The sequence below is a fragment of the Meleagris gallopavo genome, chromosome 7 (assembly GCF_905368555.1).
Source record: "Meleagris gallopavo chromosome 7, MGAL_WU_HG_1.1, whole genome shotgun sequence".
Classification (NCBI taxonomy): Eukaryota; Metazoa; Chordata; class Aves; order Galliformes; family Phasianidae; genus Meleagris; species Meleagris gallopavo.
The window spans coordinates 16437676-16460450 of record NC_139410.1 but is presented as its reverse complement, the minus strand read 5'-3'; the positions used below and the strand labels follow the sequence as shown (position 1 = coordinate 16460450).

The 22775-nt window shown below is 37.5% G+C and overlaps 1 protein-coding gene across 1 annotated transcript in view; it reads right to left on the bottom strand.

Annotated features, from left to right (window-relative positions):
- Nucleotides 1–1345: 1345 nt before the first annotated feature.
- Nucleotides 1346–22775, bottom strand: part of OLA1 (Obg like ATPase 1) — an 86231-nt gene continuing 64801 nt past the window's right edge. Inside the window, exons 8-11 of the mRNA XM_085227798.1 lie at nt 8869–9009; nt 8065–8161; nt 5850–5972; nt 1346–1870 (exon numbers count right to left, since the gene is read on the bottom strand). Coding sequence (XP_085083924.1) covers nt 1769–1870; nt 5850–5972; nt 8065–8161; nt 8869–9009 — 463 coding nt within the window. The 3' untranslated portion in view covers nt 1346–1768. The remainder of the gene's footprint in view (nt 1871–5849; nt 5973–8064; nt 8162–8868; nt 9010–22775) is intronic.

Sequence of the window (22775 nt, the reverse complement as noted above, 5' to 3'; positions counted from 1 at the left end):
TTTGTTTTCTATTTTCAGAGTATTGTAATAGCATGCAACACTTCTGTTATCAGGAATAACTTTGTTCAATCTTTACCTACTTTTATTTATAGAACAGGGAGGATTTGCAAAGTACTTACGTTCAAATTTAAACAAATACAGTTTGTTAAATGCAATCAAGAGAAGCAACAATACAAAGGAATCCATTAACAGTGCGATCCTTCCTGACAACTTCTTCATTTATAAGTCATAACTAGGGGCACGGGTACATTTTGGAAGCCAGAGCCAGCTTCGGGCGGGCACGACCCGTTCCAGCCAGTACTGGAGCAGCAGAGGTGGCTTCCCCTCCCCAGCACACACGCTCCACTTCTCTCTTACCTTTCTTTGTGATGGGAATTCAGAGCAGTCCCTTCTCTGTGGCTTCCCATAGAAAAGGACAGGTTCTGCTTTCCTTTGGCGTTGCCATTTTATGCAAGATTTGGTGCTCCTAATTTTTTCCCTTCCCCGCAGAGGACAGCCAGGGACCAGTGGCCTTTTCGAAGCGTACAACCAGGTTTGTCACAGTGATGCAAGAGGTCTGGCACAGCATTAAGTGACGAGCAACACCAGCATCTCCCCCAGCCGAGACCACACTGGCACCACAGGCACTTGAGAGAATCATCAGGCTATTTTAAATACACTAAGCATACTGCAACTGAAGGCAATCCTATAAACTTGTTCTTCCTAGAAACTTGCTCTTCCATGCTACCCAAAAGGCTGGCTCTCCCTCGTGGTTAAAGGGCCAAAAAAAAAAAAAAAAAAAAAAAAAGCACTCCCTGCAGCCTTTGTCAGCCCAGCCACTTGCCTGCAGCACAGCGTGACCTCTCCCTTCACAACACTATCTGTGTCACCCTCCACTGGCCTGAAAACCTGACCCGAGAGGACAACACACAACATCAGGCACCGCTGCTCCAGCCTCCACAATTTAATAATCTCAAGGCAAGAAAGAAATAGTTTAAAAATGACTGGAGGGGAAAAAAAAAAAAAAAAAAAAGCCACAGCCTCAAAAAAAAAAAAGCATGATTTTTCTACATTTGCTCTCTCCAGTAAAAATAATTTACGCTGCATCATTCTTATTATCCTTGCTATCATCTCTCACTGAATGTCCATCTACAAATTCATTAACTTTTTTGAGACAAATCATTGGCATCCTAATCTTCTGATTCCCATGAAAGACTCACTTTCAAGATACAATTGCAGCTGCCCCACACTGCCAGTTACTGTATCATACACGTCTTAAAATTCTGTAATCAGCATCCACCAGGTGCCGTATCGCATTCAGCACACCACAGTCAGTCAATACAGACATCCCCAAACACACCAAGGCTGGTTTTGTCAAATGTTTTATTGAGTGTAGACATCTGGAGTACTGTAAAACATGCATTATCTGTAGATTCAAAAAGGAGCAAGCCACATTGTCCTCACTGTCAAACGTGTCAGGCTTGGCATACATGATGGAGATTAATGAAGTATCATGAGAGTAATATGGTTCCTGAAAAGCTTCTACAATTTGGAGTAGGGTCTTAATCGTTTCAAATGCAAAGCTGTTCACATTTTGTGAACTTGCATGTTCACCGGAGGTGCCGTATTTTAATTCAAAACAAACAAGAATAATTTCAGTGGGGGCAGGGGAGGTTCCCTAGGTAGAAACTGTATGCTTTTTGTTTCCAGATATTCCATCCCAAATAAAAATTCAAATGCTTTTTGAAGCAGCACAGTTTATTTCTGAGCAACGAACAACGTCTGATACTCATTTCTTCTTGGGTTGCTGAGGTGTATTAAATTTAAAGAAGATAATATCTCCATCCTCCACAACGTAATTCCTGCCTTGTTGCCTGTATTTTCCAGCAGCCTGTAAATGTAACAGACAAAAGGAAAATCGGTTATTTCATTAGACATTTTATAGCATTTCCTATCTGTAAGTTTTTTAATACATTTTAGTGTTAAAAAAACAAAATAATGGTAATGCTTTAGCTTCTGAGTCTGACAGTCAAGGTACTCCCCAGTTTGACACAATTTGGTTTCACATGCACACAGAACATAAAATAATAATTTCACCATTGAGCTGGTGGCACGTCAGTGCCTTCCATCTCGTAACGGTCAATCCAAAACATTTCCGTATCGGAAACGGAACGCAGAAGAACATAAACCCCGGCAAATCTAACGATAACTGAGACTAAACCAGCTTTTAGGCTTTCCTTCTTTTCATCCAAGCAGCCCTTGTGATGGCCAATCTGGCGGCAGGAAGCTGAACTGGGTTTGCAGGAGGGAGCAATGGCCAGCACTCTGCCCGGCAGTGGCCGTGCTCACACACCAACTTTGGAGCGGCTTCCAGCCAAGGACAAGCCCCAGCTGCCAGAGCCACTGCGCGAGGAGGTCACGGCTGCACACGCCTCGTGCTTCCAGCGGGGCCCTCGCCTGCTGGCGCCCAGATAACGAAGGGCCCAGGAGTATGAAATGTGGCCTTTCCTTTAGAACAAATTTGCTTATGGTACAGACATCAGAAGGGCAGATGTAAGAGCAGATAGACTGTGAAACCGGGATGGAGGGGATGGCACTGAGACCAAAGACATGAAAAGGAAATTCGTTACGGAGATGCTATACTTGAGGAGAGCAGAAAATAGGTAAGGAACCTATTAAGAATCAGTGCGCTCTGCATTAGAATTTATTATTATACTTTCCTGTCTTTATCTCATTGTAATTAAACCCGGCATTACAGAGGCTACAGAGAAGCTGCAGCATTAGGACTGACAGACTGGGCGGGAGGTGGTCTACAGCAGCATTTATCTTGAAAAGTGATCTACAATATGGAAAAGTTGAGAGCTTCTGCTTTAGTTCAATAACCGTTCCTGTTTTGAAGTTTTCTCTTGCAGGAGAAAGTGCCTCCATGCAAGACCTCACTGTGCCATTATTCTCAATGACACTATCACAGTGGTGGCATGCTAAGATCCCATTACAGGAAAGCTGTTAACTAATGACCTTAGTTGCAGTAGAACAGATCAGATTAATGGTACATAGTTAACTTAGACACCTTTCTTTCACAAAGCCTGCTCTGTAAAGCAACGTATTCCCCATATTGCTGTCTAGGAATTCAGAGGCTCGATAACCTTGTCGCTGTCACTCCTTATTTAAATGTCACCAGCGACGCTAGCCTACAGAAAATTTCAGATACAGCAGCTCAGACAACAAATATTCAGTACAGCAGTGATTGACCTTATCCCATATAACCAATCTATCAATAGATAACAAGACTTCACCAATTTCTATATTTATCCCCAGGAAATTTGCTGAGACAATAAAAGCCTTACTTTCAAGTAGTCTTACCAGCTCTTTCTTTTGAGGATCCTAATAATGCTCAAAGTCAAGAGTAATTAGACTAATTGATGGCATAAACACTAATAAAACAGTGCTGTAAAAATCATCGGCAAGTCAAAGCTGCAGGCACAGGTACACAGACATTATGCAGTCGGATACCTTTATCGCTCTCATATCGGTATACAAACCTGACCCCCACAAAGTAACAACATGGATTTTTCTCAGCACATCCTTGCACACTGTCAGAGCGGCACAGACTACTTTAATTAAATACATTTTGACGCACTAGCACGAGTTTATGTATTTTTGTTACCAGTTTACAGTTAATTAAAAGTGACAGTGTTCCTTTAAATTCTCTGGAGACCATTTAATCCATTTCCATTGCTATCAGAAACACTGGTTGAAAAAATCAATACCCATTTGTGAATCTTGAGTATGTATTAAACAAGACACGTCTAACCAGTTCATTTGCACTTGAAAGCAGCCATCTGTAGAAGCCAGCTTTGCCTAAGCAGATATGATTGCTAATAATGTGATATCCCTGTAGACTACAAAGCCCACACAGAGCTATTCAGTGTATAGTTCACAGCACTGGCATTAAATTAGTTATGCTGTACTGGTGTTAGACACACACAAAATCAAACTTAAAAATCGATCAACTTGATAACGTACAAAGCGGGCGACTCCCATTACCGCTGTTATTTCAGTTGACTCCTAAAAGCTCCCAAATCTAATTTTGAAATTTACCAGCAATATAGAAGTAATTAGTAATGTGTATAGCACGAAACATTGTATTAAATGCAAATTAGAAAGACTGGAGTAATATCCTGCCTTTTTCTAAGAGCAAGGGTTGTGCTGGTTGGGTTTTTTGTTTTTTAACTGATTTAAAAATGGAAAAACAAAGGCAAATACTCCTGCTTTATTACATGTACCTTCAAAGCAGCCAACGTTTATTCATTAAATGCACTTTGAACACGGAAGCTCGATGTCTAGAATCTTACGTAGCGAAAAGCAAATGACGATACACGAGCAAAATACTTAATAGATTAATTCAGTAGACACTAAGTGATGCAGCTTCCAATTTGAACTTCAAAAACTGATGCTGGCAAAATATGAATCTTGGTTACATAAAGTGGTTCCTGACTACAGAATATCGGATTTATTTATAGCTGTGGTTTCACTTTACAACTACAACTCTACTTCCCTTTTCATAAAACAGTTCACATGCCGCAACGAACCAATTATACCGGGATTTTTTTTCCTCCACTTCCTGGGGTTCAAACAAACCTATTAAAGCCCCGCTGCTCAGTATGATCTTCCTTAGTGATACCACTGAGAATAAGCTGAATCTGAAATCATAGTTTTGCATACCTTTCAAGCTATCAAATAGCAAACAATAGAGCCAACTCTTTTAAATTCTTTAACACGTTACAGTGCTTAGGAACCTTCAAATACTGAGGTGGATTAAAAAAATATATATTCTCTATAATAGCGATTTTGTAAGATTTTATAAAATAAAAATCTTACTAAAACATCAAAAATGCCAAATGAGAATTTAAATGCGTACGAAATAAAGGGAAGTTTCTCTGGTTAAAGAAGGTGGAAATAATGCAACAGCAGCACAGAAGAACAGTTCTTATGACATTGATTTGCCACGTACAAGGTAATTTTGTATTTAATAACTTCGGATCAGATATAATTTGTCAGCCAGAAGGGCACAACTTTGGGCACCCAATCAGTCTCTGCCCTCTAGTGTTGAGAAAGCAGATAAAACTCTTAATAGAAGTATAACTACAAAAAAGCATGAGCTCCTGAAAAGTTTCTCATTAAAAACATTAGCTGTCTATTCAGTAGATATTGCTAGAAAACTTCACATTGTAGATTTTAGAGGGCCAACTAATTACTACTGGTACCCCAAACTGCACATGGCATGGCACTTTTGAGTATGACATCAAAGAGCAATTGAACTTAATAGTGAAATGGCAAATTCCAAGATTTTATTGTGCCTATCACAGCCTACAAGTGGAGTCCACTACTACTAAAAAAAAATTATGAATTATTTTCTTAAATATTTGCATTTGGCATTTGTGATACCTTCACAGCAAACTCAAAAAGGATGACACATTATTGGAAGACACATTTTCTGCATTTTTTGCCTTTGCTTTAAAGGTGATTTGAAAGTCTGCTAGATCACTGTAAAAATTTCATTTTTCCAAAGCACATTCATTTTAAAGATTATGACCATCTGAACACTAACCTATAAACCAAGAAGAAAACAAAGCACAGCATTTGGTGCTGGTGTTGACATTTAGTATATAAACTGTCTTGGATACAGGAACTGTTGCACTCCTGTTCTGCAAGTTGGTGCATCTTTCCTGTTTCCTAAGTTGACTGTGGATTTTGCTTTGTCCCTGTGACTGTTATATACACCTAGGTTCAAGAATGTCTTGCCAGTGAAAAACACACATGAAATGGAAAAAAGGAGGAAATGAGAAGAAAAAGAATAGGGAGCTCACCTTGACAGCAGCTTCTGAACCTCCTTCTTTAAAATCTTCATATTTCATTACCTCAGCCATAATGAATCCCTTTTCGAAATCTGTATGAATCTTCCCTGCAGCCTGAGGAGCCTTCGTCCCTTTCTGTCAATGGGAAGACCAGAAGAAAATTAATTGCATTTAAGAAGATTGATTGCAGAAGAGGTTTCTTCTTTTTAGATGCGCTTTCAGGATCTGTTGAAACTTTGTTTCCTATCAGTTAGAATGTCACACATACAGCTGGGTGTTCCTCCAAGTTGGGACACACAGATAAATGCCTTCGCCACAGATAAACCAACTGACATTAAAAAGAAGGGCAGCTTTGTTTTTTCCCCAATAGGCATAAACAGCAGTATTGATCTTAGAAGGTATGACTGTGTTCTGCTGTGGGAGTCACTTCGATCCCTGGCTCTTCACATAGAAAGCGAGGAAAATAAAGATCTTTTTTAAAAATAACTTTAGAATCTGAAAGATTCAAGACTTTTAGTTACATTCAAATAATTTCAGCTACATGGTAACATTCCGTGGCAAGCCGCATTTGAAATCAGAAACAATGTATGAATCACAAGCTTTATATACTTGCTGATTTATTTTTTTTTCAGAATCATTTTAGTAAATCTAGAAAAAAAAATATTCTTACCAAAATGTCAACAATTACATCACTTAAAAATAATTAAATAAAAAAAAAACACAGCAACCATTATAAGGCAATTTAAGCTTTTGCAATAAAGCAGAATGTATTATAGCTGTATGCCCTAAATTACCAGGACATGCATTCTGTGCACATACAACCATGGCAAGAAATTTGAGAAATAATGGTGACCTAAAGGCTGCTTAATAAAGCATGTTAAAGTGCTAAGGAGTCTGACACTGTAAAGCACAGTTTTTACAATAAAAGATGTATTGGGTTAATATGGCTACTCACTGATGCTTACCTGACTAAATATCTTCGCACATTAAATCAAAGACACTTACAATCAGTCTTAAGATAAACCAGCTTTCAAATTTTCTAATAAAGAGCAAGCATTTCTCCTGCTGAAAACACCAGAGTTTCAGAATGTGCTTTTAGAAACTCTGGCATAAATCAGAAGGACAGAACTTCTACTGTGTTATTTCAGTAGCTATTTCAAGGGCACTAGCTGCGAGTTAGCACGGAAAAGGAGACAGATGAAAAGACTAAAAAATATTTCTAAAAGACCACGCGTGAGTTTGATGTGCTGAAATATACACACACACACACACACATCTGTAGCAGTATCAGCTAAAAATATAAATTTCCTGGAAATTATGTTGATTAATGAAAACAAATTAATTCCTTTGAAATGAAATTAATCGCAGCATTGAAATTCACTGCACAGCACTAAATATACTGATGCAACAAAAAGGCTCAACGACAGATCTGCATCCCCAAAAGTTGATGCTTTATAATTTTTAAGGTAGTTTATAACTATATGTGTTTCAAAATATTTTGCAATACTGATCCTTATATTACACTGTATTTTCATTCAAAGGCAAAGCACTACAGCTCAGCTCTTACTATCCTTTGGGAATAAATTAGTCAATCTCTATGGCTGTAATCATTCCACATCGATATTTAAAATACATAGCATAATTTTAGGCATGGCATAAGTTCCTGGATAAACACAGAAAGCTACCAAAATAAAGTAGGTCTAAATATTAGAGTCAGTAGAAGATCTGAATTACTGCACACAGATTTTAGGTTTTTGAGCCCAACTGTGTATCCACGAGGAATATAATGATGTCATATTGCTTTTATTGCTGAAAATGTAATCCGAGCAAAGCAAAGGAGGAATGAACCACCCGCAACCCAAACAAACTTAGTGAATACAAAATGAAAAGCAACATCAATTTCACTGCAGACAAACCCAGTCACACAGATTAAGCAAGCACAATACTGGTACGTCTTATCTCTGACCACAGGAGGAGGGTAGACAGATTCTACAGGATGAAGAAATTCAGACTATGTAATAGGCAGAATCAATTGTTACCTGCCTCAATCAATGCAGCTCCACTTTCACTGTTCAGCAGCTCACAAATAATTAAAGTTATCCTGGACAAAAACCTCATCTGTAATGACTAGCTAACCGCCACCATGACAAACTTCAAAGTCAGTGATATCAATCTGAATTCAATAGTGTGGAACTGGATATAGCTGATGAATAAGTATGAATCTTACCCTGATGGTCCATGCACGCACTTCATCTGGGCCTGCGGTGAAAAAGTATTCTAGTTGGAGTGCTGCATATCCAGCCTTAATGATCTTTGGTAAAGCACTGGAAAAAAAAATGAATCCAATTCATTCAACATATATACATGAAACAGCTAAATGCCTCAAGTAATCAATTTACATTGAAAGACATTGCATATTTGGAAGACATTGGATCTACTTTTAAACTCTGTGACAATCAGAGTAGCCTTTTTCTTTGAGCTCTCTTCAGAAGAACTATTTTTTCTTGTCTTTTTCTTTTTTTTTTCCTAACTGCAGCAACATATACATAGTATTTTGATTTGTTTATTTGGCAAGATACAGAAATATGGGATAAATTGAAATCACCCTACCAAGCAGCACTTTTGGTCTCATGCAATTTTCAAGACTTCTGGTCATGAAAGCATAACTGTTCGACTGAAATTCAATATTGAAACAATTTCTTATAGTTCTTCAGAAAAATTACGGCAAAATTATCTCCACCATTCCTGCTCCCCATGGATGACGAAACAGTTTTGGTGATCGCTCCTTCTCAAAAATATACATAACTAATACCTATGTTATAATTAAAACACTGTACAGAGATGACAGATGACAGTTAAAAACTTAATTTAAAATAAATCTTTTCACTCTGTCTCATGGTAAAGAAAGGAGAAGATTCTCTCTTTATAATGGTAATTACTCTGTCATTTATTATTCTATCAGCGCAAGCAATTAAATTACTGCAAGGAAATAGTTGATAATAAAGTGTAGGGAAAATGAATGCTAATTAACCTTTGTGTCATGTTCTCTTCCAGATACTTCTGTTTCTCCTCAGCACTCATATCTTGCAACTTGAGTTCCAAGGCCCCACTAAAAGGAATGACCAAAGCACCCGGGTCGTGCTTGTCCACCCACTCTTTAATTTTTATCAACCTGTAGACAACAAAGGGCACAACATTATCTTGTAGTGCATGCATGGCTGTACCACATTCATTATTATCAAGTAGCACATACATATTCATAAGAATTGCACGGTTTTATGATGCCATCTTTTTGTGTATTGCTTTCCAAGGTCAAGGCATTAACAGGCAGCGATTGCTTCAGGTGTACTCCATTAGCATTTCACTGTTTCTTGGTTTCTGTTTGGCATTTAATCTATAAGAAATAGCCATAATTTGAGACAATAACTGGGTTTTTGGTTGAGGTTAAATACTCGCAATCTAAAATGCTAACTGAATAAAACTGCATTCGTAGACGTAATTTTTCTGAGACTTGCAAAGGCATTCTTCATCAAACATGGTAAAACTGAGGGGTTTTCAGCTTTTCTTCTGACTTACTTCTTCCATTAACATCTCCCCTCAGTGGCTAAGGCAGCTGATATTCGCAGACAGAAAAGAACACTGCATTCTATAACCTCCTAGACAGCAAGCAGTACCCTGCTTTTTTCTGGTTATCGATCCCGAAGGATGCCATAGCTAATGAATACAGGGCCATGTTGCCACCAGTTTTTCCCACCTTTCTATTATCTCCCCAGGACAAAGCTTCTAGATATTATACTACCATTATTTTTAAATAAAGAACTACATTTTCTGTTTCTTCTCACCTTCTGTTTTCTCAACTGGCAGCACCATCAGTAAGAGTTTACTATGCTTTTTTTAGTTGAATGAAATTATGCATTTAGAGCTACGGATTTATGGTACTGGTTTGTAACAGTTCAATATCTCAATTAAAAAAAAATCACAAATATTTGCAGCATATTCACATCACATTTCTAACTGCAAGTGCTATGTACTTTAAATCTAAGAGAGACATTCAGAAATGACCTGGAAGGACTGATGACTCTCCAGCTTCATCTCCAGGGCACTACTTCTGAACCTGGGGAATGGTAGGAATGCAGACAACTGTGCATTCAGGAAGGAAACACAACAGCCAACAGGCAAGAGAATATTTCCTGCACACTAAGGCAAAAACTACAAAAACACAGTGCTCTGGGTGCCGTATATGTTTCAGGCCCAAAGCACCCACCATACAGCACAGATTTTATGCTTGCTGAGTTCCTTTTCTTAGTCCTGCTAATCTCTGAGATTTAGACTAAGGTTTTAACTGCTATTATACTAAAGTGCTTTGAAACTGTGGCCTGCAAACCTTTAAATAATCAATGCAAATGTCACTTCAGAAAAAAACGAACTGAAGCACAAGTTCATCAACACACATTTGTCAAAGAAAATAGCAGGGGATCAGAGCTATTATGAGATTAAGTGCATGGCCCACTGAGTAGGGCTTTAGATGGGACAAAGAATATAAAAGTTCACTCAACAGTTTTCACACGTTTGTTATATAAGGCTGGTCCTTCTATCATTTACTTATGTAAATACCCCATCAGTGGTTTTCAATCCTCATTATACTAATCTTTCTCTCTCCAGTTCTCCAATGAAAATATAGTCTGGTACCCAAGACTGATACTGAAACACTACTGCCTTCCAAGACACATGAATTGAAAACCATAATTAAGGCACATTTCTGAAACCATATGTGACTTCCAACAGCACTTCTAAAACTAACGTTTGTCATTAACTAATTTATTTGGGCTAACAAACGGGATACCAAAAGTTCACAGCTTATAAACGTCAACCTCTTGCAGAAAATGTATCCAGGAATGTATTTGCTATTCATAAGAGGACTTAACATCTGTGCATACTTTTTTTTTCCTTTGAAAAGTATCTAACACCAGCGCTTAAACTAATTAAATAATGCACCAAGTGAAAAGCACAATGAAACACGCTAACTTGAAAAACGGAAACAGGCACAAAACTGATGTCTAAAATTGTATCCAAATTCTGTTTGGTAAATATGGTCATCGTAACCAATAAACTAAAAACTATTGTGGAACAACAAGATAAGAAATAATTACTTTGGCTAAAACACCAATTCAGAATAATAATAGTCTTAGACTGTCATTTTAACAGCTTTTCTATTGAGTCCTTAGAGGGATTATTTGCATTCCTCAGGTATTCTATTGTACAATTCAGATGAATAAAGACTTACAAATCATTCCTCTACCGCCAGTGTGAGACTTTGATCCAGTGAATACACCATTGTACCTTAACTATAATTGGCAAAAAACCTGACAGTGTAGAGCATCACAAGCTTAATAACAAAGGAGAATATCTCAAAGTGTTGACAGATGATCTTCATAATGCAGGAGCAGAGCTGGTACATTTTAGCAATAAATGAGCACCGAGGTCTAAAGGTCTCTGAAGTGACTGACATCAGACCTGCTTCAGCCTCGCTAAAAGAACACGGTACTGCATCGTACTCTGCAGACAGTCAGGTTCTCTGCCTGAGTGTTTCACTTTTCTGACTTTCAATGTCATGGAATTACTAAAAAGTATTCAGGAATTCCCCTAAACAAAGCAAACCAAAATAAAAAGTAAATACTCAAATGTAAACACAGATACATGCTCTCAACAGGACTTTCCCCAAAACAAAATTGTTGACTAATGATTGCTAAAGTAATAACACCTCTTTGTTTTTCAGTGAGGAATAACCCAGTGTGTTAAACAGAACAAAACTGTCTTAACACGTTGTTAAAAAAATTATGTCAAAGTCTATTTGATTTGAGCAAATCATTTTTCCATGGAAGTATCAGGATGTCTGCAAAAGGACAGCAATAGCAACTTACTTGGACCTGTGTTAAGATAAGCAAATCCTGGAGTATTTTTCCATTTTTTTCATGCTGCATTTGACAGTGAATTACAAAAGGTATTGGATTTCAGGCTGACAGAGAAGACTATTGACAACAGAAAATCTCAATTAAGAAAACACACTAAAATCTAACAACATGAAAAATAAAAGAAATCCAGTAAAACTGGCAGAAGAATCAATGAGCACGATAAACAGCTGAAACTACTTTAACTTCAAGAAACAAGAAAGTGCTCAAGACAAAGATGCTGCTTTACAAAGTAAACTGAAATCTACTTGAAAACAGCAGACACGCAAAAAGCAACAACGAAATCCTCTTTCCTGTCCATGTTTATAAAATTGCTGTTACAAGCAGAGTCAGAACCAAATTCTGATAATAAAACATACGGCAGAATGAAAAAAGGTGGCTTCTAGTTCCTCTCAGCAATGACAGCCAGGGATGTCTCAGAGCATTCTGAGCAACCAGCAGTGTTAGCCTACCAAAATCATTTGGCTGTTCTCTCCAGCTGGCCCTGTAGAGAGGAGTGCACCAACAGCACCTGCAGGCAGCGCCTGAACTGAAATTTAATTCTGTCCACCACAAATGGACAGTAATATCCCTTCTGGAAAACAAGCCCAGGATGCAGGAAGATCACCACACATTTTGGTGAAGACAAAGATCTTAAACTAAATTAAAAACAAGACTGTATAAAAACCTGACACAAGAACAAAGCCAGATCTGAACGACCTGCAAACAGGGGATCAAAACTCAAAAATCTGACCAGGGAAATGGCAGAGAGGAATTGAGATGCTCACTTTCACAGCAACATAGAACAAAACCACATCAGCTTTCCCACTACTAATTTGGAAAATGCTGTGAAGACTTAAATGCTTTCTTGCCACTATAGATCTGTAAATGTGACAAAGATATCGTATGTCAGGGGATTCCAGATTTTAATTCTGCATTAGCTTGACAAAGAAAAAGTAAACTGAAGAAGTCAATGACTACAAAGGCAGAAGGATCAGGATGACCGCCAGAGTTACCTGCTGACATTAAGTCAGGCTGTAGAACAAACATAGGGAAAGGTTTAAAGATCAAGACAGTCACTGGGAAGACCAGCAAGCAATGAGCAACAAAAAGGGGAGCTGAGGCAAAAGAAATCAAAGCCTGCAGACAGACGAAATAAATAGATACAACAGTTGCAGAACATACATTAGCTACCAAATAATATTTTGCAAGCTGAGTTCCACATGAGAAATCCAGCTGGGAACAGAGACAGAGTTCTGATGGAAATAGAAGAGGTGATGGAAGAGAGAAGCTGCAGAGGGAACGTAAGCTCTGCAGACACCTGCAAGATAAGATGATCTGAAAAACTGACCCCAACAAGAAAACGGTGATTTGTCAAAGTACACTTCTGTACAAGCAAGACAAAAAAAAAAAACACCCATCCAACTCATGGAGGAGAAACAATTGCTTTTCTGTTCTACAACTAAACTATGAGTAGAAATTGGCAGAAACAAAACAGCGTGGTAGGGAAGAAGAAAATACCAGGTAGTAACACAAGAAAGACACAAACGCAGACAAAGAGATACTGAAGATCAAACTAAGTCATCAAAACATACAGAATACTGGAGGAAAAAGAAAGAAGAAAAGATCTACAGATGGGAGTGAGAATACAAGGACCTAGAAATTCCAACATGTTCTTTCTCTTGGCGGTTCTGAAAAATTGAAGATTCTAAAAACTTTTCAAAAGCCATCTGTTAAGTGCTTCATTCCCACTCCTGAAAAGCCTTCTGTGTCTGCAAGTTAGGCTCCTCTATCATGATTTAAATGCATTACTTTGACCAGGCCCATACATTGGGAATACACATTCCCTATTTCTTTACAGCAGCCTTTACATACTCACGTCCTTTTATTCGTTTTTTTTTTCCCCTCCTTTATTTTGAGCTTTCTTTGTAGGTCACATATTACGCTTCTAACTTTGAAACTCTTAGTTTCTAAACTTCTAGTTTAGAAAAAGCACTTCTCAGTGCTTTTTTCTGGTCTCTCTCCAGTTGGTCTAAATATTCCTGGAAGCATGGAGGACCCAGTGCACTCCTCAGAGATCCCAATAATAAGGTCTTATGAGCATTAAAGAAGAAAAAAACCCTGAAGGATTAACTCTTGCATTTTTAGACAATTATCCTGTTTATAAAACCCAGTACATTTGCTATTTTTGTGAAAGCACTGCAACATTATCACATGCTCAGCTGATAACTTTTTCTATGACCCCACGTATCCTTAATGCTGTATTTGCATAGCTGATTATTCTGCATAAAATCCCTCTCCTCAAAAGTAGCACCCTAGTCCTTTTTTACCTAATGATTTTTTCTATTTTCTTGAGATGCTCCTAAATTCTAATTTTGATCTCTGCATACCTGGACATCTCCTAGTTTGGGGTCATCTACAGATTTAACAAGAACGCTCATCATCCATCTCATTAATGGAAATACATAACGGTATTCAACCAGCAGCTGCTTCTGCAGATCTCATAATGAGATATTCTTCCATTTGGAAAGTGAGCCACTGATAACTATGCTCTGTGTATTATCTTCCAACCAATCTTTCACACTTAAACTTTCATTAATTTCTATTTAGCCAGCATTTCCTATGCTGTTTATGAAAATGCTGTCAGGCATTCAAGTCTTTAAAACCTTAATAAAAATCACAATACACAGTTTAGTATGGTTCTTCACAATGTGTAAGACCATTAAATTTATCACAGACAAAATATTTGACTCATCTGAAAATTTAGTTCCCCTAAATTCACACTGGCTATTACATGTTGACTGGCTTGCTTCAAGACGACTAAAAACAACTAAATTGTTCCAACATTCTACTTGAAATTAACACAAAATTCACTGACTTAGAAATTGCTTGTTTCTTCTTTCCTCTTTATGGTTACCTTTTGTCTTTCAAAGCCTCACCCACTATCCACAAGCTATATAAATTGTTAACAAATTGGGTAATGATTTTTGTCTTCTTAGGATGTTTTTCTAGTACCATTAGTTTTAGCTTATGTGTTGAGGTGAGAGAGGAAAATTTAATTTATCTGAGCACAGTTCTACATGACACAGTCCACAGGTGATGTCCTTCCATTCCATTTTATTAGCATCCACAGACTCTACAAAGACCAGGTCCCACTACAGCACTACACTTAAACATACAGACATATGGATAGGTATAGATAGATAGAAAGAAAACTGCACTTCCTGAGTAAGCTTTCTATATTTATACTATCAACAAATATTGAAACAGGGAGAACGATGAAAACAATGTACATAATAATATATCACAAAACAGGCCAGTGATAGAAGTTAAGAATGGGAAACAAAGCACAAGCTACGATCCCGTACTTCACTGTAGTGGACTAACATGCTGTAACTCTCACTGTTACCTGCCTTTTTTTTCTTCTTTTTTTTTTTTTCTTTTTTTTTTTTTTTAAGAGCATCTCTTTCTTCTTGCCCTACATGAAAAGAAAGGAAGACTAAACTGGGAAATATTAAAGAACAAAAAGGTACTTTCTTCCCTATCATGACAGTTTGCTTTTTATGAAGAAGAAAGACTTACCAAAGGTTTTGGAGTACATATTACTGACCTAGGCAATCACATTTCAAATCAACAGTGACATTTAGGAGTTTATTCCATTTTATTTGCAGTTCCCAGATAGTCAGGAGGAACACAGCAATCCTCAGATTTGGGAAGGCCCTTTCCCCTCTCCTACCCTCACCAGAAAGGACTTCACAGCAACACTTAGAGCAAACGCACACATGCCACACGCTGGGCTGCTCCCTAGTCAGGAGCCTCCTCCCAGCACATCATGACAGGACCTGAGGGGGGTCAGAACTTCATTTATTCTGTGCATCCTGAATGCTTTAAGTTCTTTAATCTTTTATGCCTTCCCATATCCCCTTTAGTACCCTGCCTCCATACCATTCACTGAGCCCAGAAGAACCTCCAGAGACCAATGTGGAGGACTGATCTCACATCTGATGGCACTTTAATCCCCAACATAGACTGACTCAAGCCTTAAACCAAGAAGTGGAAGAGTCCTTAAAATTCTTTTCTGCAACATTTTCAGGGTCTCAAGGCACATCCTATGATCTCAGGAATCGTATGACAGAACCGTTATAAAAAAATATTTCATCTTACCAGATCCAGGGGATTTCACACTTTTTAACTTAGTATTCAATTTCAACTGTTAATATCTCAAGAAAAGAAGAAGTTTCTGACCTGCACTGTCATTTGACATTTATTCAGATATTTTCATAGCCTTCCTTCATAGCCCTCTCCCTTCAAACATAAGTAATTCCATGCTCCCTTCCTCACGCATGTCAAAGCCAGTTTTCCCATGGCCTTGATCTTGATCAGTGCTGCTATTCTACAACCCCTCTAACTCTAAAAGTCATTTGGTAGATGGGATAACCAGTATTCCATCTACTATTTCAGTTCAGGTCGCATCCCAAATTCTAAAAAAACATGGTTTCTGTTGGTTTTGTTTGTTTTATAATCTAGATTTGAGATTCTTATTCTATTCCTCATCTATCCAAACATTACACCTGTTCTCCTGTTTCCTGCACAGAAACAGGAGCAGAGCAGAGCAGAGGTTCTACAGGCACTACCTGCCACTTACCAGTGAAAACAATCTGGCAGAATGCCACGTTAGGAGGGTGGGAGAACTTACTTATTTACTCCCCTACCTCTTTTCTTACAAGTTAGGCCAATTCGCTTGTCCAAGAATCTTTCACGACTGCTTGCATCAACATAATGGAAGGATGATGCAGGAACAACTGAAGATAGGATGCCTTAAGTTAGCCTATCACCCAAGTAAGAGCAAAACTACAGAGCCAGACTCAGTCAGAAATTTCAGTGCTTATTACTGGAGAATGCTCGTGTATAAGTAGTCTTGGATCAAAATTACCCCATACGAGATCACAAAATAGATTCTTCAAGGCAGAAAATATTAGTTGACAGGAAAAAAAAAAAATCAAGGTAATACTGCTGGAAATTCTTGTGAAAGCAATTAGTGTCCTCAGAATATGATTTTGTTAACAGATTGCCTAATATAGGTTGTCTAGTATGGTACAGCATGTCATCTGCTCTAGACGCGCTACACCTGCAGGTATTCACTGTTCTTCGGTACATTAAAAACACACGCGGACACAACACCTCACTTGCAGCTTTATGCCACTGACCGCTCTGTGAACACATTTCATATCAAGACTTGGATTAACCAAAATAGACATCATTTAGTTGGTTTGGGTTTGCAAGATGCTAGCACTAGAAAGAAATAATAACAGAATAATAACAGAGCATAATATTACCTGTAAACAGAATACAGACAACAGTTAATGGACAAAATATTTTCTAACTAGGAGAAATAAAGAGCGCATAACAGAAAAATCAAGTTGAGATCTCTAAAATCAAGTCTGAATTTAAACATATCAAGACAGCAGAGCAGAGTGACAAAGAAAAAAAAAATGCAGCATGATTCCTGCTGCCAATAAAGCTTCCACTAAGAAGAGACTTTCAGTACGTTACAAAACTCTTTCTCATGAAAAGTCAACCAAGGTAACTCTATTTTAAACATCTGTAAGGAGAATCATTCATGAAGAGTAAAGATCTTGAAATTCATTTTAAAACATGCCTTTCTGATCCACTGTTCAAAACTTCAGCATTATCTCTTCATCTATATTATAGGCCCTCAAAATGGTCAAAATCAATTATGACTTAAAAAATAATGGGAATGGTACTACTCTGCTGCTGTAGCACCTGTTGGCATGTGAAAAGCTTACAGTCTGCGGTTCTTCCTTGGCCTGCTGATTTTGAAAATTATTTCCGTCCTAACCCTAGAAAAGACATAGCTGTTGCTGTCAGTAAGCATCAAGCACAGTGAAGACAAAACTACTGATGAAACTGCATAACAACGCAGGCTGGAACAAATCACGTGTACTATGTTTCACGTTTACAGGCATAACAGGCTCCACTTTTAGCCAATACACTTTGGAGTGAAAACAAGCATTTAGAAATTCCTATCCTCTAATTATTTCTGCTATCGTTGCTAAAATACAGATTTTTTTTTTAACAATTCCTTTAAAAATTAATACACAATAGTTAAAAAAAAAAATGCCCAAACTACAGCAAAATCTCAGTCACAGGAAATATGTCTAAGAGAGTGATGACTGAATACTATTACAGATCAGCAGAATTGATCCCTACTCTGTTGACAGGTTTACTTCTCCTCTTGACAGGGATTCTTACATCACATGGAGCACTGTATTCTTAAGGGTCCTGTATGAAAAGGATAGAAGAATTTATATCAATCCAGAGTCTCAAAATATGAAATGCCACAAAGAGGAATTATAAGACCTGTAGAAACAGAATACTTGGTCAAAAGAACACGTGATTCCCTAACAAAAGGAACTTTACATGCAAGATATGATCTACAACATCTGAAATTTATATTCTTCAGTTCTTCTACACTGTGTGCACGCATGTATACATACAAATACAAGGCATAATCTCAGGCAAATAAGTATGATCTACATAAAACTCCCATGTAATAAAATAAATACATACTAACACTTGAAATAAAATACTAAAACTTAAAGATCAAGTGGGGATATATTCCACTAATGCTAATTAAAAATCTGCACTCAGTAGCATAAATATAGACTACAGTATGTGTTGCTTTTGTTTTTCACCAATGTAGAACAACAATTAAATGAAATTTAAACAAACTGCCTTAGAATATTCCTCTCCAATTCTCTTAATGGAACATGTTCTCCTGCTCACACACGATCAAGTGAGATCAAGAGAACTTCCTTGCACCTCCAATATTCATCTTTATGACCTTCTTAACTGTGAAGCCTCTTCATATCACAGAATACCAAATTACAGGAATGCTCTCTTCCTCTCTCCAGTTGTTAAAAACTGAGTAAGCATTAAAACTGCAAGATCCAAACAGTACCACAACTAGAGTATTAGATTCAAAATAATGAAACCTGTTTATCCTTGTTTTCTGCATGCACACAGCCTTCACCACGTACTAGGTCCACACTCTCCTTACTCGATAAATCAGAAATTAACTTTTTTATGTATCCAGAGAAAAAGCAGCATCTAAGCTCTCAGTACAGCAATGAATGAATTAGTTAGTAGAATGTTTAATATTCACACTATAGCAGCTCCAGTAACACAGTGTTTAATTTCAGACACCCACGCCTAACCTCACTCTGCTCCCTACATAGTTAATGAAGCAGGAGGCTCTTTCGAGGGCAATTCAGAGCACTTACATTAGGGACCCAGGTCTCACATTCTCCTTAAGGAAACTTTTCTCTCCTTCTCTAACTTCTCATAGCTACAAACTAACCCTGATCCTAGGTGACCTTAGGAGACCAAATTATGTGGTGTGTCCCAGTGTCATCTCCTGCTGACATACTTCCCACAAGTACCCCCCCAGTAAATACAACAACAGATACTGAACTGTCATAAGAACATCACGTTCAAATAAAACACTAAATGAGGTAGGGATTTTCAAAGTGTGCCGAGATCAGCTGAAAAGCAGCCACGGAAATATTCAATTCTAAGACATGGTATGTTTATATGTTTCAACTATGGTGAAAAGAAAAAAATCCTCAATTAAAACATATTCAAATGCTAACTTTGACTTTTCAGAAGCAGGATTAAGTACATAGATTATTGTCTGAAGTTACACTTTATCTGACAGACTGGAAAGGATCTCTTAGACACAATTCTTCCAGCTGCAAATAGAATTATGTTTGTAACAATTCCGTGAATGGTTGTACACAAAACATCTTTATTTTGCTAACATAAAACTGAAACTTGGTTGATAAACCCACCGTTTTACCTGTCTTCATTTTCTTATTGATTATGGAATCAGAACACATTGAACAGCCCCAGTCATTTTAACAACAAAGGAATCTGACTCAAAGAATTTCCACCTCTAAGTTACAGCTCTCTGTGGCATGCTTGGCCCTTACAAATACTAGCACTAACAATAACAAAATCAAAAAGCAAGACCTGAAGTGCAAAAACTACTCCAATCTTTGCGACTTGGCCCCAAAACCACTTTTCAAAGGAAAGCTAGGAACATCAGCCCAAAACCAAGCTAATTCATGTTTGGTTTCTTCTGACTATGAAAAAGGCTCCATGTGCAGTGGCATACATGATAGTTGTCAACATAAATGAAAATGTTCATGAATAAAAAACAGGCTGTATAAAGAGCTAATTATAATATTACTATCAATTGCTAGTTTGCACTTGCAAATCTTTCATATCGTATAAATGCATTGTTTTTGACATTTCTCTGTAGCTAAACATCACATCATTTCACTTTTTCAAAGTAGTTCAAGTATGCATAGGATATGCTATAAGGAATGCATCTACTGTTACAATGATAGTGAAAGTCTATTACATAAGCGTGTAATCATTAAACATTAACTTAAAACTGTTGGCTCCCAAGTGAAAAAATCTATACCTCCGGTAGCCTACGTAAGCTGATTTTTATTTTCTGTACATTCTTTCTATCCAAAACACCAAACAAAAATTCCTCACCTGATGATGCCCTGAAGTCTAAAATAACAGACACACCATTTGCTTACCATTAGCTAAACTATTTATAGCAGTCACCTACACTTTTAGCATGTGACGTGCATGAAAAGATTAAGCAATCGATTAAAAGCACCACTCCTACTTTAACGACCAAATTATTACTATTATTTTCCTATTTTAGAAATGTCGCAGAAATTAAATTTGGAAAAAGCCTGCTCAAAATGCAAAAGCCCAAGTAAGCAATATATGGCTAAAAGCAGGCCTAGCCAAAGGAAGAACACTAAAGAATTCTAGTGGGCTGTTATTCTGGGACACAATAGCCAGTTCATTTCTCCACCAAACAGTAACTTAACAGACAAAGCTATTTTAGACTTAGTTTTGCTGAGCAATGATACCATCAAAAAAGAAACAATCACAGAAAATAACCTCAGTAAATACAAGAAATTTGGTTTAAAGGAAAAAATAAAGCATGCCCTGATAAATTTATTTTCATCGATACGACATCTTTTCTACACAGGAGGAACACACCTATGAAGTATTTGATATGGTGCTGTATATGAAACCACTCTTTCACTCAATAAAGAGGTAGAAGTGGATACGTGCAGACTGTATAGAGCAATGCACTGATATGCTGAGAACAAATAAGCTTTTAGGGATATCTAAGAAACTAAGGAGGAATCTTAAGAAACTAATTAAGTTTCTTAAGGATCAAACTTACATAGATCTTGTTTAATACCTACATTTATGACCTTGACACAAACACTAGTTGCATGCTACATTTGCTGCAAACAAGAGATACTTTCCTCAAGAAAAGTTATCATCATAATCCACTGGGAGTAGGGAAGTAGGGAGACGATGATACTTCAGTCTTCTTCAGAACAACTCTGAATCATCAATAACAATGCAACACAGAAAAGGCAAACGTAATCTACAGATCCTACTGGAAACAATTCCTTTTAACTGGATGTATTATGTTTGTATCTCCATGTACCCATGAGTACCACGTGTGGATGTGGTCAGCTAAATTCACAGAAAGATTATCTACTTTCAGAATAGGTCAAAGATTATCAGAGAAACGCAATCTCACATAAATGACAGAAACAGAACAATGTAGGCACAGGAGGCAAACCTCAATTAAGTAAGATCCTACTTAATCTGCAGGACAAAGGTACCAGATCCTCCAAAGAAAAAAGCTAGTCACGAAAAAAATGTAGGCTGGAAATTAGCAGAACATTTTCAAAGTAGGACAGCAGTGATGTTCTGTGAACAGCCACTCGGTACTAAGTGCAAAACAATCAACTACTGTTAAAAAAAATCTTAATTTCTGAAAGTCATTATTACACTGTATAGCTACCAACAATAACTGGTTCTGTTCTGAAGGCAGTGGGATTACAGTAATTTAGGGATTACCATATAGTTACAAGGAAACACTACACTTCATGAATTCAGAAGTACATAAATGCTATGCAGAAATGCAAAAGTGGGACAAACGGGTCTCAGTCTTGTACAAATCAAGTTCCTACAGGTTTTGTAAAAACCAATGCCTCCATGAGGAAACAGCATGAAGAATTCCACCATCACTTATTTGATTTAGGTGAAGCTAGCCAGTTGGCCAACAGGGGTAGGCTGGCAGACTGAATACCACGCACAAAGTCCTCGCTAGCCAAATGAATATGATGCTACGTGCTGTTCAGTGCAATGTGCCATTTTTAAAGAATGAGTATAAATCAGTAATCACCACTGTAAAGAAACAAGACTCAAACTCAAGGAAAACTAGACTCCATGAGCTCTGCTCTTCCAAAAGTGCAACAGAAGTCAAAACTAGGTCATAATACTCTCAGATCATGAATAAGTTGGTGTAGATCCAGCACCACTCAAAGAGTGTAAACAAGGCAGAAGCGACTACAGTACTTGCACCACAGCTATGCAGTGAGTTATTTGAAAACGTGGGCAAGGTACAAATTTTTTAAACAGCACTAATGAGAACGTGGGACAACATTATCCAATTGGTCAAATGAAAAATATGACTACCTAAAGATATTTGGAAAAATACAATTTATTTACTTGTCATCACAGATGGAAAACTAAAAGAGGCAAAAACAGTTCTAGAAAGGCATTACAACTTATCAAATACATACAGCGATATCTGTTTCAAAGAAACATTTACTTCATAGGCCTTCAGAAGAGTCTACAAAAGCTCAGAATTTACTGCATTTCTGAAACCATTTATCAAATGAAGTCTTCTCTTTTCATAGCCAAAGGACAAAAAATAAGAACCTATAAACAGCAGACTGAAACATGGTAAAGTTAACAACCATCACACTGTTCCTAGAAAGAGAAGTTCCTCTCAGAAGCAGCTGCTGCTGGTGTTTCTCCAGCAGGGTTCATACAGTTCTCATACACTGCA